The 17631-nt window shown below is 30.6% G+C and overlaps 3 protein-coding genes across 3 annotated transcripts; 2 read left to right on the forward strand and 1 right to left on the reverse strand.

Annotated features, from left to right (window-relative positions):
* The first annotated feature begins 457 nt into the window (after positions 1 to 457).
* On the forward strand, positions 458 to 5345 carry LOC145745373 (intraflagellar transport protein 74 homolog). Its single transcript, XM_082563433.1, has 9 exons — positions 458 to 696; positions 945 to 1176; positions 1772 to 2047; positions 2201 to 2347; positions 2802 to 2990; positions 3504 to 3710; positions 4145 to 4332; positions 4793 to 5018; positions 5113 to 5345. The coding sequence occupies exons 1-9, from the start codon at positions 527 to 529 to the stop codon at positions 5239 to 5241; spliced, it is 1764 nt and encodes a 587-aa protein (XP_082419559.1). The 5' UTR covers positions 458 to 526; the 3' UTR covers positions 5242 to 5345.
* Positions 5346 to 5408: 63 nt separating this feature from the next.
* LOC145745380 (uncharacterized) lies at positions 5409 to 7821 on the reverse strand. Its single transcript, XM_082563442.1, has 2 exons — positions 7669 to 7821; positions 5409 to 7580 (listed from the first exon to the last, which is right to left on the reverse strand). The coding sequence occupies exons 1-2, from the start codon at positions 7699 to 7701 to the stop codon at positions 7095 to 7097; spliced, it is 519 nt and encodes a 172-aa protein (XP_082419568.1). The 5' UTR covers positions 7702 to 7821; the 3' UTR covers positions 5409 to 7094.
* A 978-nt stretch (positions 7822 to 8799) lies between these two features.
* LOC145745368 (ubiquitin carboxyl-terminal hydrolase 44-like) lies at positions 8800 to 17403 on the forward strand. Its single transcript, XM_082563424.1, has 16 exons — positions 8800 to 8994; positions 9193 to 9264; positions 9673 to 9821; positions 10513 to 10669; positions 10985 to 11142; positions 11399 to 12151; positions 12277 to 12499; positions 12818 to 13016; positions 13336 to 13556; positions 13827 to 13952; positions 14671 to 14816; positions 15319 to 15446; positions 15818 to 15909; positions 16073 to 16192; positions 16444 to 16555; positions 17118 to 17403. Exons 1-16 carry the CDS (start codon positions 8923 to 8925, stop codon positions 17309 to 17311), a joined length of 2922 nt encoding a protein of 973 aa, XP_082419550.1. The 5' UTR covers positions 8800 to 8922; the 3' UTR covers positions 17312 to 17403.
* Positions 17404 to 17631: the final 228 nt, after the last annotated feature.

Below are 17631 nucleotides of genomic sequence, written 5' to 3' on the forward strand. Positions count from 1 at the left end.
TGTTTTAGAATATATTTTGTTACAAATGAACAGCATTGAGGATAAACAACTTAAAAATATAAAAAAATACTTTTTTAAATAACAACGTAGTTTAAATAAAAGTTTCTACCGACATTTTTTGTTTTTAAATTTTAATAGTACAGAAACTAATATTTTTAAAGTTCGGTTTCTAATTGTTCTGTTGTTGATTTTGTTGCTTCTGTCTTGTAAAAAGTAGGAGGTTAAACGGTAACAAAATCATTAGGCCTCTACCCGACTTCTTAAGGTATTAAATTGGATTCTTATTGTTGACCGCCAGGCTGTTTGTTGGTGCTAAGGAAGATAATAGTCGTTATTTCGTGCGATATATTTCTATTTCCTTTTGATTTAGAGGCCGCAAATATTGGTGACATATCGGTTATTTTGAAATGTCAGCCATCTCACATTAATAGTTTATTATAATTCGTATAACAGGTACAAAAAAATTCATTTCTTAACTTAGTTGATTATTTATAATAATTTATTACCCAATAAAAACTGTTGAAAAATGTCTGCGCGCCCCTCCAGTTCAATGAGGGGTCGAGTTGGGACAGGGGCAGGAAGACCCCCATCTGGAATGAGAATGGGTCCTCCAGGAACAGGAAGACCTGGGACAAGAAGTGGGCAAGTTCCTGGGGGGTCGAGTGTCTTTGGAAGTGGAATAAAAGTCATGGACAGGTAGGGGCAACTTTTTGTTTCTTTTTTAAACTTAATTGGGTAAGGCCCTATAAAACTTCCGCAGAGCCAAAAGGTTAGGGCAACTTAAGACTAAGTTAGGGTTGCTTATGTTACTCCATGTTTAATAAAACATGTTCTTTTTACACAAAAATTATATGTAAATATATATAAATATTAAAAAAACAAGCTTTTTTGTTTTAATCCTATCAAAATTATTAGTTTTTACTTTTATATTTTTGTTTTTTTAGACCCATGACTCAGCAGGGGTTGAGTGGAATGAAAGGCACAAGCAAAGGTCCCCAGCGACAAATTCAAGATCGATCATATTGGCTCGGTGAAATCCGAACAAAATGTTCAGAATTAACTTCGGAAATCAACAAAGTAGAAAGTGAAATTAAACAACATCAAGACGAGAATAACACATTTTTGAGATTCGAAAAAAGAGCTGAAACGTTAGCTTCTGAAATCACCGAAATTCAAGTAACTTTTTGAAAAGTTTTATATTAAAATCTTTCATAAGTTATAAATATTTTAAATCTACTTTTTCTATTTGTAAAAAAGATTGCAAATTTTTGTTTTTATTTTTTTACTGCATTTTATGGTAAATGCTATTATATTTTTTTGTTTAAAAATATTTTTATAAGAACAGAATGGTGGTGTTATAAATCGCTCATACTAATTGGTTATTACCACAAAGGACAACACAAGACCACACAGGCCATACAGGGCAATACGTTTACCACAGATAAAAAAATGCAGAAATTACTTAGACTGTTTTTTGTATTAGGTCAACTAGAGGCATTTCCTAGAAGAGGGTTAGGACAGGGTTTAATAAAAGAGTTTCATTGTCGATATTTTGTGTTTATCAAGTGACAATAAAACAGTCAACGTTCTGTGTAGTCCTGTGTGGTAAATAGTTGCTCCTGTGTGGTCCTATGTGGTCCCGTGTGCTCCTGTGTGGTAATTAGTCAAACCCTTACAGAAATCATTTTGCAATCAACAAGCTTTTAGTATAAAAAGCTTTTTCTTGAATTAATTAAACTCGATCGGAAGACATTATTAATTTCTCTTCCAGGGTGAACTCCATGACTACAACCTCATGATCGATCGAGTCAACATGAACAAGGAGGTTGGAGACATGCTCGATGACCTTAACTCCCTTAAGATCCGGAACAACAGGGATGCAGATAGCCTGGAGAGGATCTTTGAGCAAAAGGAAGCAAGTGAAAAGCAGATTGCGAACATGGAAAATGAAATAAGGAGGGAAAGAACCTTAACTGAGAACAGGGTGCAGGACATGGATGATGATATGAGAGAAAGATATTCAGAGTTAAAGAGAGAGAGCATTCAGGTTTGTTTATATATTGTAAGCTTTTATTTTCTTTTTGTAATAGATTTCTTTAAAATTTTGTTATGTTATTTTTTGATAAAGTGTAGAAGTTTTATTAACTGTGACCTTTTTAATTCTTAAAACCTTTAAATATCTTAATACTTTTAAAATTAGACAATTTCTGAGCTAAACCAGTTGCAAACTGAAGTGGATTCCTTAAACACAAAGAATCAGATAATGGAAAATGAAATGCAAAATGACTCAGCAAAACTTGAAGCAATTAAACTTTACGAAAAGTTGAACGATTTAAACCAAAAAAAGGTATATAATTTTAGTTGTAAAAAATTTTTTTTAGTTGTAAAAAATTACTGACAGTGTAGTGTAGTGGCCAGAACTACACGACTACATGAGGTCGTGTGTTCAATCCCCACTGCTCTCATGCTGTAGTGCCCTTGAGTAAAGCTCTATAAATGGTATAACTTCCTGCTGAGCCAGCACTTCATCAGCAGCATAATTATCGGACAATTTTAATCTATAATATCTCAAACTGCAAAAGGCAACTTAAGGCAAACTTAAGGGTAGGAGTAACTGATATTACTCTCTGTTTAGGTGTTAAAGTTAATTTCACCAAATCGAGAATAAATAAATAAAATAAAAAATTAGCAATTTATTGGCATCCTTTTATATAACATTTTATAAAAATTAGTTTAATATTTTTTTAAATTATGTTTTATCGAGTAATAAAATATAAACAAAATTAAAATTTATCATTTAGGATCAACTTGAAGAGGAAGAAAGAGCCAAAGTAAGTCCGGAGGAAGAGCAGAGGCAGCTGCTGGCAAGTGTGAAGGAGCACAACCAGGAGATCTCAGCAATGGATAGACAGAACAAGGAGACGGAGGAAAAGATCCGGGTGATGCAGGATGAGATCCAACAACTTGAAAATGAGTTGGAAGACCAACAGGCAAATCAATTTTTGCTCTAAAAAATTAAAACTATTTTATTTAAAAATAAGTTAATAATATTAAAGTGATATGTTACAGAGTATTGCAATTTTGTAAGTGATGTATATATCACGTTAGTATGGTTGACACTGAATTATAAAATCCCTTTAAAACCTTAAAAAAATGTCTGTGGTATTTACAATTTAATTTTCTAAAATACTGGAAAATGATTAACAAAAAAGAACAGGTTACCATATTTTTTGTGTGACGTAGAAAGTACCAAGTAGAATGTATACAAGCTAGTGCTTTCTACGTCAACGAAAACAGGGCTTCCCTTTTCTTTTTATTAAATTAATTTAAATTTTTTTTTTAAAGTTGTATAACTTAAAAAGTAGGTGAAATCATTTAAAGTTAAAATCATTTTTGTGTTCAGTGACACCTACTCAATTAATTTTTGAGTATAAAAATATCGCTAATATATGACTTTAAATGTAATTTTCTCAACATTTTTTTAAAATTATTCAATTTTTTAGAGCGAAAGTACCGACAAGTTTAGGCAACTGCAAAAAAGAGAACAGCAAATGGACGAGTTTTCCAAAAACTTTGATGAGAACAAGTCAAGGGAACAGGAACAACAGCGAGGTTTGGAAGAGAGCATCGTTGCCATGCTTGAGGAAATATCAAAGACTTTGAGTCTAAGCGAAAATTTGCCTTCTATAAAGAAGATGAAAGCATTAAAGGTTTGTTTTGGAACAATTGTACGTTATGGTTCTCAAAAAAAACTCTTAAACCTTACGGTTTGATGTAATTTGCTTTTACATTTTGCGGTCCTAGCGAATGTTAATTATTTGTTTCATTTAATGTTAAACATTTCTATTTTGACAAGTAAAATAAACTTGAATAATTGTCAAACAAATTGTGAAACTTTTTGATTTTCGCTAATACTTCATGGTCTTGCTAAAAATCTCTCTTTCGTTACGGTTTTAGCTAATCTTCTCTTATACTTTACGGTTCTAGCTGATTTTTTTTGTAATGAACGGTTCCAAGTTTTTCTAAGAGTACGAAAGTACAAGTGCTCCGTTTTTTATTGTTTATTTTAACTTCTACAAAAAAAATATTTATAATAATTTATTTGCTACCTACAGTAATAAAAATAACTCTTTTTTTATTTTAGCAAGATCTTCAGTTTAAGGAAGGAGAGCTTCAGAAAGCGGAGTCAACTTCCTTAAATCTTCAAGGTCAGAGCACGAAACTTCAAACTGACCTCAAAAAAGTTGAGGAGATCGAATCGAAGGTGGATAGCGAACGTGAAACTTTAAACAAAAATATTGATGAGTTAGAAGATGATATTGCTACATACACGTAAGTGAATTTCAAACAAATTTTTTCATTGATTATTTGGAATTTTAGTTATCAAATTATATAAATAAAGGCACTTAGATTTAAATTTAACCGGCAGCGTGGTGTAGTAATAAAAACACTTGCCACATCACACAAGAGGTCTTGGGTTCAATCCCCACTGCTTTCATGCTGTAGCACCCTTGAGTAAGGTGCTATAAACGATATGAACTCCTGCTGAGCCAGCACTTAATCAGCAGCGTAATTATCGGGCAATTACAATCTGTAATATCCCAAACTGCTAGACAACTCGAGACTGGGTCGGAGTAACTGATGTTACTCTATGTTTAAGTCGCGCATTCGACATTCCCACATCGAGGATAAAGATATAGCCTATACAAATATAAAATGCTAAAAACGCATTGTTTACCAAATTAAATTTTTTGTAACATTTCTCAAATAAAACTTATTAATCTTTGTTTAGAAATATTGACGAGTTAAAAGAGAAGGCAGAGAAGAGAAAACTTGAACTTCAAGAAGAAAAATCGGAACTGGAAGACAGAAAATTAAATTTTAGAGACAATCTTCAACAGATGACGCTGGATTATGAGGATTTACAGAGAGAACTTGATGAAAACGAGACCCATACTCAACTTGCTAACTTGGAAGGCAAATGGCAACATTTAGAGAAAAATAACTTCGCATTAAAGGTTCTTATTTGTTTAATCATCACGACAATTAATAGGAAAAAAAAAAAGTTAGTTAGATTGAATAATCATTTATTTAAATTAAATATTTTTCCAGGAATTTATTGCCTCAAAGTCGTTCGATTGTGGAGCTGTTAAACGAAGCGTGATGAAGGAATTGGCATCCACCAACTCTCTGTTGCAGGAGTTATGTACACGTAGGTCCATGCAGATGGAATATAACTAAACGTTGAGCTTGTTTTTTGTACACTTAGTTCACAAAATATAGTATTTTCGTATTTAATTTACTGTGAAAAATAAATTACTTTAGTTATATATATAAAATTGTAATTAAACAATATAACTGTCTATTAGACTTAATTAAAATTTTTAAACACATAGCTTCACTAAAATGTGAAATTTAAATCTCTTTTTGTTGATTGGGTGGCTTAAAAGCCGGGGTTAGATTTTGGGGTGGGGATATAAGAGGGATTTTAGGGGGTAGGTGGGATGGGTTGCAAAAGTAAAAAGGGGTTTGCACAACTTGAAGTATATTTGGTGTGCAGGTAACGTTCGCATGTAAAACAATAAAAAGGGGGGATAAAACATTTTGAAATTAACACAAACATGTTAAGAAAGGTGCACCATAAAATGAAGTGCAGTTCGCCATAAAATTTAAACACAAAAATGCTACAAAATCGTAAATTAAAAATAGTGTAAAGTCGAAATTTTAAATTCATTACATTTCTGCAAAGATTTGATAATGTTAGATTGAGAAATTTTAATGTGAGCGTTAGAATAATTTTCAGTACACGGGCAGTAGCTTTTACAATAAGCTGAAATAGGAATGTGAAAACACAAAACATAGTGAACATTCGTGTGTGATTAAATACATCACTGATTCCCAAAATTAAAAAATGTTTTAAAAAAAAATTTGTCAAAAAAGTTTTAAAAATTTTGAATTTAATTGATTAAAATTTTTGGTTTACTTTTAAAATTTGATGTTTTGTTTTCAAGTTTTGACCATATTTAAAAACAGTTGTGTAACCATTCATGTAACAATTGGGAAGCAATGATGCACAGTGTATAAAAAAACAGAAACTTTTATCACAATAAAAAAGCACTTTGAACATCAACACTAAAAAGTGCATATAAGAAGTATATAAACCAAGATTGATCAATTTAGGAACCATTAAAATAAAGAAAAAAAGACCAAACATATGACTGGCTGCATGAAGAACATTGTACCACAGCCAAGTTAATTAAAGGCTGGGCATAAATACATGCGCGTTGCACAGTATTCTAAAAAGAGAAGGTAAATACATTACCAGCCATACATTTACACCTTTGAAATTGTAAAATACAGTAATAAAATGAAAGGCTTGGTTCACATACTTGCTTACTCACATAATAATTCAGTGTTTGCAACACAAATTCTTGGTATGGCAATTTGCGCATTGGCTTCAAAGTGTAAGAAAAAAAAATCGCTTGATTAATTAGACGATTGTGAAATCAGTTATACTGCCATCTTCAAGCCATAAGTGAAAAGATGGCAAGGCATTACAGAAACAGGTCTCACAAGTACTTGAACTTTTACATGACCCACAAATTGTTTTTTAATAGTTTAACCTCGCTAATGTGTCTAATTTACACATTGCTTATGAGGTCTTTAATTTGGGCGAATTGTTGTGGGATGTGCGTGTAGTGTCAGTGCGCAAGACCGAGTTTAATTGTTCACCATCGCGTTAGTTTTTGCAGTTAATTGCAATGTGAACTTGCGGTAAAATGTTTAAAATTATTCAGTGATATTGCATTGTTCCCTCTAAGAATTTATACAAAATTAAAAAGTAAAATAATAATAACGAATATCCCCTGTAATTACCCTCCCAAAAATTAAAATTTAACAGACTTTTTTAACTAAAAGGTGCACTTCTAGTGCTTTAGAGGGAACAATTTAAAGTAAAAATGTGTAGGCAATAGGCTAGCCATGAAGTAGGCTTATTAATCATAGTCATCATAGCATTAATCGAAATCTCTTAGGTCATAAAAGGTAAAAATCCAAAAATCCATGAAATAGGAACAGTAGTAAACAGCAGATAACTACGTTTGAACTTTTAATAGTCCTTTAAGGTGGGCACTAAGCATGTTAAGTTGAGGTGAGCTGGATGGTTGTGAAACTGGTGATGGGGCTTTGTTCACCCAGTGGATGGGTGGTTTGGGAAGTACATCGGGTTGGGGTGGGCTATGGAATCTGGCCCCAGCATATGGGTCTTTTGCCAAATCCTGGGGTTGGTCGAAATTAAGGGATTGCTGAAGATGTGGAGATACAGCATTTTCCGGGGTCGATGGTTTTCGTTTTGGTGATAATCTAGGTGGTGGACTTTGGCGGGGTTTATTCGATTTGTTGTCGGAATTATTAGGTGTGGTTAGAGGTGAAACAGGGGATTTGCGTTGAAGTATTTTAAACTCGCCTTTAATTGGAGATTTTTTAACTCCTTGCTTTGCAGCGTACGGTGATCTATGTTTTTGGTTAAAAACATAATTGGGAGAATTGCACATCCACAATGGATTTGGTGTGACTGGCATCTTTTAAATAATCAATAATAAAATTAATACAACAATAAAAAATATTTGGTTCAAATATGAAAATAACAAACTTTTTAAATAAACATACAGAGGCATAAGCGTTTCGATCCACTTTCAACATTTTGAGTTTGTTGAAGAAAACAGGTTTTCTTGTTTTAAGGATGACTTGATGCTTGGAAGTTTGTTAATCAGTGATTACACTAAATGTGTTGCTTTAACTTTTTTTAAAATATTTATTCAGTTTAGAACTAGAAAATAAAATCGTAATTTAAATTTCACTTTTTTAGGATTTTACATAAGTTTAGACCGCTGGTCTGCTGGTCGAGCAGTTGCGCACCTGACTGCCTGATAATATAAAATGGCTGACAAATCGCAAAGTTTTATTTGGCAGTTCTGCTTTTCGCGATCTGAAACTGACAAAACCGTATAAATTTAACGAGACTTTCTTAGGTAAGAAACCTGACTACGTTTAGAATTTTATTCTTAGGAAATGATTTAGATTTGTCGGAATATATTTAACTTTTATCTATTTAAGTTTATTGCCCTCAAGCCGATCTATTTCAGCTGCAAACTGAACAGATTTCTCCGACAACAAGCCCTCTAAACGGAACAGACATTAGGAGAAAAAAATGTCGACAACAAATAATAAAGTACGTTAGCCAATGATATCTTTGGATTTTAGTCACGTGAAACATCGTCCAATCAGAATCGCTATAAAATTAATCATGACGCCATTCTCTTTGTGGTAAGTGGTTGACTGCGTCACAAAACGATTTACTAAATTAGGATTAGGTTTAACTTTAAAAACTTGTTCCGGATTTAGTTTTTAATAAATGCAAGGTACATTTAAACACTACAAAATGTATTGTTGACTAGGCAACTAACATAAAGCTGAGAGGCAACACAAATGTTATTTCCTCTTTGTTCTGACGTTATTAGCTACATTTCGTATATATGTATAGTTACATAACTAGTATAATGTTAATATATTAATTTTTTAACTGTATTTATATTCATTTTGCTTAAAAACACCTTAAATTTTAATTTAAATTGATTTATTTTTACATATTTGCTTTTATATGATGTCTATGAATATTGCACCATAATTATTTTTTCTTTTTTATTTTCTTTTTTTACAAAATAAACGAGAGTCAACAATTGCTTTTTTCTAGCATTCTCTCATTTTTATTTCTGCGAAAAACATTTTCAAATCTAAAGGTTAAGGTTGAGATAAGCTTTAAATTGAAAATTGAAATTGATGTAAAAAAGCAAAAATTTATGCATAAAATAACATAAGATACGAAACTGAAGATATCAGGTGTAAAGAAGAAAACAAAGCGGAATGGAAAAACGTAAAAAAAGCCCAGAACATCAGAAAAGTAATGAAACTGAAAAAGTAATTAAGTATTCCAAGGTAATTTTATTGTTATACAAAATTTTATTTAAAAAAAAAACTTTTTTTATCTTATGATAATAAATATTTATTTTTATTATAGAATTTTTAAAAAACAATTATCAACTTCTTATCAAAACAATTGTAATGACATTTAATTTATGACATTATCACATGGTTTGTCATGTGACATAACATCATATTTTATTTATAATTTAGGAAGAGGTTTCTCAAAATGAAGCTCAGTCTTTAAATAGATGTTCACGTTTTCGATTGTCCACTGAGTATGAGGTAAGAAAATTATTTTTTATATTTTTGAATAATATTATTTTTTTATTTTTTGTATATATATATCTTTATCCTCGATGTGGGAAAGTCGAATGTGCAACTTAAACATAGAGTAACATACGTTACTCCGTCCCAGTCTCGAGTTGCCCATGGCAGTTTGGGATATTATAGATTATAATTCCCTGATAATTATGCTGCTGATTAAGTGCTGGCTCAGCAGGAGTTTATACCGTTTATAGTGCCTTACTCAAGGGTGCTACAGCATGAGAGCAGTGGGGATTGAACCTACGACCTCATGTGTGGTGTAGCAAGTGTTCTTGCCACTACACCACGCTGCCAGTTGACATTAGTAATTTTTTTTATATATTATTAGTAATTTTGACTTAATTTTAAATTGATCTTTTTTTAAAGTTAAGCATCTGTAACTGCAAGCATATCATGAAAATGACAATTGGTGAGAAACATTCGGCTGTCAACCCACAAAAATGGTTGTGTAATATCTGCTATACAACAGACTCAGTTTGGGCTTGCCTAAGCTGCCCCAATGTTGCATGTGGAAGGTAATATTTTTAGCTTTTTGTGTTGTTATTCTTTATTTTTATATTTAAGACTTTTTTTATTTTCTGTTTATTTATTCTTAATGTGGGAAGGTCCACTTCACGACCTAAACATAGAGTAACATTAGTTACCCCAACGCAGACCCAAATTGCTTTCGGCAGTTATACATATTGTTGATTATAATTGCCTGATAATTAAATTCTTTATTAAGAACTGGCTTAGCAGGGGTTTATAATGTTTATTTATAAATACTGCCTTACTCAAGTGATCGAACCTAGGACCTCATGCAGTAAAGTCGAGTGTTGTGACTACTACACCAAGCTGTCGGTGTATCAGATTATACCTAAAATGTAATTTGTTATGTCATACAACCAGTTTTCAATATTTTTTACTGTAAAAATGTTGTGTAAGACCTTTTAGTTATTCTTGCTTGTACTACCTTAAAAAAAGTTAAATGTTGTGTTGTAATGTTTGCATAGTTGTGGGCTGGGTGTTAACACAAGTTTAACAATGCCCCTAAGCCCAATTTTAACAAGATATATACATACATCTTTTTGTTAATTAGTAATATTTTTAAGTCACTCCCCAAAAAAGCAAAGTCAGTTTTTCAATAAAACGAAAAATTTAATCTACGTAAATAATTCTAAACTCCCAGGCTATATATTAACTTTGTATTATTTTACTGTTGCTTAGGTACATCCATGAACATGCGTTAAATCATTACCTGGAATCACAGCACCCCCTGGTGGTGGATGTAAATGAGTTGTACGTGTATTGTTACGATTGTGAGGAGTATGTTCTCAACGATAACAAATCAGGAGATATTAAAGTTTTAAGGGAAACACTACAGGTGGTCTATAATCATCTTTAAACTTTTATTAAGCTGGGGTTTTGGTTATTTTTAATTCTTAAAATCTTTAGGTTTGTTTTTTCATTTTATGGGACTTTAAGAAAGTTTTCTGTAATATAAAATTAATTCTTAATCATGTGTTTACCGAGTCTATATACAATATGCTGTTTTTTTATGCAAATTTTATTTAATTTTTGTATAGGTTAATTCAAAACTTTATTTAAAGAATATAAAGTATTTTTTAAATATTTAAAACTTTATTGCAATCTGGCCAAATTTTTTTTTAACAATTTATTTATTTATTTATTTTTTTAGGCGATCCGTTATCAGAACTTTACAGGAACAACCAGAAGTGGGCATACTCTTAGAACGGCCACAATGACCGACAACGAGGATATTCAAATGAGAAGAAGATTGCAACAACAACAATTGGACCGTGACGACCGACTTTTTACTGCCATATGGCATTCAAGGTAAAGTCGGTATACTATTCATAGTTGTTATAGCATAATAGGGAAAAGTTACATTACCTGTTATATAGTTTTATTAAAGGTATTATTATAGTAATTACCCATATATATTTTAATAAATATTAACGCTTGTAAGTTATATATATTTATTTTATGTGTATTTATTTATGAATTTTAAAAGTTTTTAATTTGGCTTCTACTGTTTTTTTAATGATTTTCTTTAAATGATTATTGTTATTTTTTAATATTTTTTCTGCAGGTTTGTTCGTCAACGAAAAGCTTTTCGAAATTGGCTTCATTTTGTTAAAAACTGCCACTTAGAACCTGTTCCAAAATTGGGTAAAACAACCCCAGAAAAAGGAAAATCAACGTCACCAAATATTAAAAAATTGAATCAGCAAAATCATCCCGACATTAATCATCAATTAACTGAAAAAAATATTTTGTTAGAAAGCAATTCTAAAATTAATTTATTGCCGAAAGAAAAAGTTCTTATAGAATATAAAAAAGACATTTCTAATAATTTCAATCAAAGTTCCGTATCGAATTGTCATACTGCATCTTCTAAATTTAACCTAGAAAATAATGTTTTAAAAAATACAGAAATAACGACTTCACCAATCAAAACAGAAATGATTATTGAACTGAAATCAGAACATTTAACTTTTGATAAAAACAAAGATAATTCAAAGTTACTTACTAAAGAAGAAGTGTTAAACATTGATACACTACACAAAACAAAAAAATTTGCTGTTCCAATTAAGGATGTTGTGATTAACGCAAGACCAAAGCGAACTAATGCAGCTGGGCGATATAAAGAAATCATGGATAGACTGAGCTCCAAAGATTCGCATACGAAAAAGTTAAAACTGTTGGTCGTTCCTAAAAAAGTAAAGTCAATTTCTGAAAAACTGGATAGCCGTAGAAGTTTAAGAATAAAGAAAAATATTGAAATTCAAGAAAAATTAAAATCCAAAAAATTAAAGAAAAGTCGAAGAAAAACCAAACCAGAGTAAGTTTTATTATATAACAAAAATTTTAATTATTTTAAAACTGCTTTTGTGTTGAATATTATATTTTTAATAATAAAACTTTTAAATTAATTTTAGTAGCAAAATTAAAACCTATTTTACTTAGAAAAACTGTAACAAAACCCAAGCGACAACAACATTCCAAAAAACCACCGTCAAAACCTAAAATAATTCCGCCCCGGTCCCGGGTAACAAGAAGAATAACAACAAAATGTGGCCCCCGGTCTGTGTACGACAGTATTCCTAATCGTACGGTTACTTCTTTAATCCCTGGGGTCACTGGGCTTCGAAATCTAGGCAATACGTGCTACTTAAACTCCATTATTCAAGTAAGAATATTAAGCCGTTAAAAATAGTTCGTATTTTTTTTATAAATTTTTAATATATATAAAAAACTTTAAATTTACAGTTTGGGTTAATTATGTTTTTGCGATATTAAAATGTATATATTGGTGGGCGATATTTTTAAAATGCTTCTTGCAAAACAGGAACAATATAATTAAAAGAAATCTGATGCCTTTTCCCTTAATATTAAACCTACCTTTTATTTATACTCCTGAAAAAAATTGGGATGGGTTGCTTGTTTTTTTAAATGCCTTTATTTTTGCAAGTACTACAGCAAATAAAACTTTATTCTATGTTCTAAGGTGCTTGGTCATTTGCAAAAGTTCCGAAGATGTCTTCTCGCTGTGCGGGATATCGAAATAACGGAAAACATCAAAGAAGACCCCGCTGCAAGTTCACCAAACCTGCCTTTAAAGTTATCACTCAACCGACGATCAACTCTTGAAATGTTAGAAAATCAAGAAAGTATTTCTTCTAGAAGAATGTTTCGAATGCAAGCTGGTAAAAAAAAAAAAAATTTTTATAACTAAAATTAGAAATTATTATATTATAACTAAAATTATTATAACTAAAAAAAAAAAAAATTATATCACCAGATTTATTTTATGGTAAAGGTCATATTTCAGAAATGTTAACATTTGTACAAAGATAAAACCTAACTAATACTACCTTTAAAATTGTTATAGTTTTTATTACGTAAAATTGGCTGTAAACCATAGTTAATATTGGATATTTACTGTCCTTAAAAATAAAGATTTTAACAGAAACTTTTTTAAGTCTTTTTTATTTTTATATTTTTTTAATAAATTTTTTTTTTTAGGTTTAAACGGCGGTCATGAAGATACAACGCACAAGGACGACAATGACCCTTCTGAGCGTCTTAAACTCGACTCCTACGATACTTTATCTTCAAATATCAACCCGTTACTACTGTGCCATGAATTACATGACTTGTACCATATTATGTGGTCTGGAAAATGGAAATTAGTGTCACCTTATCACCTGCTCAACTCAGTCTGGAAGTTAATACCTTCATTTCGGGTAAGTAGTTTTGACTACTAAATTAGTGGTAATATAATAAGTGGTTATAGTTAATTCAAGACCAAGTAAAATATACTGTGTTTAAATCATATTAACGGTGTGGTCTTCCCAAAATTTATGATCGTGAAAGTAACAAGAACAATAAATTTTTTTTTTTTTTTTTTAGGAAAATTTTTTTAGGATTATTTATATGTGTTTTAAAGAACTGTAAATGTAATAAGTTGTTAAGGTACTTATTATTTAATTTTTTATTGTATTTTTTTAATAAAGGGATATTCACAACAAGATGCCCAAGAATTTTTATGTGAACTTCTCGATAAAATAATGTGTGAGTTGGAACGACAAAACATTTTAGATGACCATCACGTTAATAAACTTGCAGTTAAAATATCAAAAGTAAGTTTAGTTAATTAAAATTGTTGGCTATATTTTAAAATGTAGTTATTCTATACTAAGTTTTTGGTAATATAATTTAAGTCATTTTTTTATAAATTCTGAATAATTAAGATTAACATATATAAATTATTATTTAACTGCTTAGTTTTTTTGTTTTTTTTTGTATATCTTTATCCTCGATGTGGGAAAGTCAATGCGCGACTTAAACATAGAGTAACATCAGTTACTCCGACCTAGTCTCGAGTTGCCTGTGGCAGTTTGGAATATTATAGATTATAATTGCCCAATAAATATACTGCTGATTAAGTGCTGGCTTAGCAGGAGTTTATACCGTTTATAGCGCCTTACTCAAGGGCGCTACAGCATGAGAGCAGTGGGGATTGAACCCACGACCTCATGTGTGGTGTAGCAAGTGTTCTCACCACTACACCACGCTGCTGATTTAAATCCCACTATACAGTCTATATTTTAAATAACTTGGTCAGTTACCAATAAAATGCTAGAACTTTATAATTTTAAAGGCCAAATAAATGAGCCTAAAAACATATTAATTTATTCAATAATTTTAATTCAATAACATCATTCAAATGGATATTAATCCTACATATAAAATTGCCAATTAATCTTAATTTGATAAAACCACACAACACAACAGTTTATTTATTTTTTGAAGGTAAACAAAAAAAACAAAAAAACCTTTTTTTTTAATTTTTTTAAGGTAGTCCAGTCTGTGTTTTCCGGTCGACTCCACAGTTGTGTGAAGTGTTTGGACTGCAACGAACCCTCGAGCACTTTTGAACCTTTCTGGGATTTGTCTCTCGAGTTTCCTGAAAGATACCACACCTCACCTTGCAACAACAACTGGTAAGATGATGCAACTAAGTTTACTGTTTTAATTTGTTGACAAAATGGGTTTGTATTTTTATATGTAGGTAGTTTATTTATTTAGGGGGTATTTTGAGCTGGGTTATTGTTTTTGCAAAGTATATGGGGAGTGTTTTCGATCTGGGTATTTTTTGGGGTGTTTTACAACGACATTGTCCCACAATTTTAAGTGTTTTTTTAACTTTGTATTCAGTGTTGCGTTATTTTTTTTGATTGTCTTTTGTTATATTACTATAACTGGTATGTTATTACAGTGAATAATATTATTTGTATTTCGTAACCTCGTCTAGTGGTGTAATAACTTTTAATAGGCAAAAATAAATTAGCTTTTGTTGGCTTTAAACCATAAAATTAAATTAATTTTAAAAAAAAATATATATACTGATTTAATTAAATTATTTTACGCAACAGTAGTAGTATAAAAAAATGCTGTTGCCTACCTTTTTTGTTATGATAATTTTTAATTAATCTTTTGTTAAAGGAAATCAAATATTAAAGAAGGATGCAGTTTATTAGAAATGCTCAAACAATTCACTCTAGCTGAGAGATTGGATGGGGGGAAGGTTTATAGTTGTGCTTTTTGCAATAACCAACATACCCAACCATCAAGTAAGTCAACTCGTTGTTTTTTTTTTGTATATATATTTATCCTCGATGTGGAAAAGTCGAATGCGCGACTTAAACATAGGGTAACATCAGTTACTCCGACCCAGTCTCGAGTTGCCTGTGGCAGTTTATAATTGCTCGATAATAATGCTGCTGATTAAGTGCTGGCTCGGCAGAAGTTCATACAGTGTATAGCACCTTACTTAAGGGAGCTACAGAAATCAGTGGGGATTGAACCCATGTTGTTTCTTTACTTTCCAAATAAAATTTAATACATTAATAAATTTAAATGTAATTAAAATGGTGATTTTTTTTACCCTTGCAAAGTTTATACGAGTTTCATTTTTTTATAGTTATTTTCTTTTTTTAACCAGATGGTAACAGAAAACGGCGATTATCATTTCGGAAAAATTCTTTGAAACTCTCTGAAGCTGAAAAACAAATAAAAATAGTTCAACTGCCACAGGTTTATAATTTTATTTAAATTTATTTTTTTTCAAATTCATGTGGGGTGTATTTTGCTTAAAGTTATTTTTTAACTTTAATAAATATAGAAGTTTAATTTAATCTGTGTTAAATTGTACTTACATTATGTTTATAATTTTTTTCAAATTTTTAATTTTTTTTAGATTTTAAGATTTCATTTAAAGAGGTTTCGTTGGAGCGGTCGCAATCATCGAGAAAAAATTGGAGTTTCTGTTAATTTTCCCTCTGAACTAGACATGAGTGCATACTGCTCTCTAGATGAAGTATGTTACTTTTATATTTTAATTTAAGGACAAACAGATAAATATTTTTTTAAATATAAACCCATTTTAAAATATGTGTTGTTTATATTTTGGGAGGTTAGTTGATTTTAAGTTTGTGTCTAAAAATTGATGTTGATTTTTTTAATGTAAATGTTTTGTTTTTTTATTATATCTCCATCCTTATATAATAAAAAGTTAGTTACATTTCCGTATGTTTTGTGTCTAAAAATTGAGGTTTGTGTTTTCCTTAGACCCAACAAGAAAATACGAATTTTATGTATGATCTAAGTGCTGTAGTTATTCATCACGGAAGGGGGTTCAGTTCAGGTCATTATACTGCTTATTGTTGGAATGATGTTGGAAGTAAGTAGAATTTATTCAATATATTTATAACAAAAAATTCATGTAATTATTGGACCCTTCTACGAAGCTTGATTTGGCTTGTAATTTGTTAAACAGCAGCGTTTCAGATTTTCACAAAACATATTTGCTATGTTGTACTAAAGCTTTAATAAAAAGCTTTTTTTATTAAAAGAAGTAGTAAGTGGTAAGAACACTTGCTACACCACTATGAGGTCATGTGTTCAATCCCCACTGCTCTCATCCTGTAGCGCCTTCGAGTAAGGCTCTATAAACGGTATAAACTCCTGCTGAGCCAGCACTTAATCAACAGCATAATTACCGGGCAATTATAATCTCTAATATCCCAAACTGCCACAGGCAACTCGAGACTGGGCCGGAGTAACTGATGTTACTCTATGTTTAGATCGCGCATTTGGGCCCTTCCACATCAAGGATAAAGATATATATACAAAAAAAAATAATAATAATAATAGAACCTAAAATAAATTTAGTAGAATTTAAAATATCATGTTTAGAAGTTATTTATTTTTTGGTTTTTCAAAAATATTCTTTATCTTCGTAGAATTTTGGGTTCATTGCAATGATTCAAATTTAGAACTTTGTTCAATCGATGACGTAATGGCATCCCAAGCATACATCTTATTTTACAGTCAACGGGGGCTTGACCCTTTCCCCCACCTTTTTTCTCCCCCCTTAACCCCTAATTTAAGTCCCACCATACAAAAAGCGGAATTTATTTTCAATGAAATGACTTGAATATTGTTTTAGTTTTAAAAAAGTTTCGATGATTTATTTATTTATTTTTTGTGCTAAATTAGATCTATTTTGCCTTACTGTTTAAAAAAATAAAAACGAATTTAATAGTGATACGTTCTTTGCTAAAAAAGAATAAAAAAATGTAAGGCTACTTTTAAACAATCAAAAATTTAAATGTATTAAGAAAAATCAAATCATAAACTTTATTTTTTTTAAAGTTTTGCTATTAAAATAAAAATACCATATTTTCTTATTTAGGGTTTACACAAAATAGTCATAACTTTACTTTTTCTTAAATACAAATACCCTCTTCCTCAACT

This window comes from Corella eumyota, chromosome 3, assembly GCF_963082875.1.
Source record: "Corella eumyota chromosome 3, kaCorEumy4.1, whole genome shotgun sequence".
NCBI lineage: Eukaryota > Metazoa > Chordata > Ascidiacea > Phlebobranchia > Corellidae > Corella > Corella eumyota.

What these genes read in the sequence shown, in the direction of transcription:
- LOC145745373 (XM_082563433.1), top strand. Translation starts at nt 527, where the DNA reads ATGTCTGCGCGCCCCTCCAGTTCAATGAGGGGTCGAGTTGGGACAGGG. An exon ending in ACGATTTAAACCAAAAAAAG is followed by an intron (nt 2,348 to 2,801) that starts GTATATAATTTT and finishes TTTATCATTTAG; the next exon opens with GATCAACTTGAAGAGGAAGA. An exon ending in AGAAGATGAAAGCATTAAAG is followed by an intron (nt 3,711 to 4,144) that starts GTTTGTTTTGGA and finishes TTTTTATTTTAG; the next exon opens with CAAGATCTTCAGTTTAAGGA.
- LOC145745380 (XM_082563442.1), bottom strand. Translation starts at nt 7,701, where the DNA reads ATGTTGAAAGTGGATCGAAACGCTTATGCCTCT. An exon ending in ATCGAAACGCTTATGCCTCT is followed by an intron (nt 7,581 to 7,668) that starts GTATGTTTATTT and finishes ATTATTTAAAAG; the next exon opens with ATGCCAGTCACACCAAATCC.
- LOC145745368 (XM_082563424.1), top strand. Translation starts at nt 8,923, where the DNA reads ATGGAAAAACGTAAAAAAAGCCCAGAACATCAGAAAAGTAATGAAACT. An exon ending in GATTGTCCACTGAGTATGAG is followed by an intron (nt 9,265 to 9,672) that starts GTAAGAAAATTA and finishes CTTTTTTTAAAG; the next exon opens with TTAAGCATCTGTAACTGCAA. An exon ending in TTTTAAGGGAAACACTACAG is followed by an intron (nt 10,670 to 10,984) that starts GTGGTCTATAAT and finishes TTATTTTTTTAG; the next exon opens with GCGATCCGTTATCAGAACTT.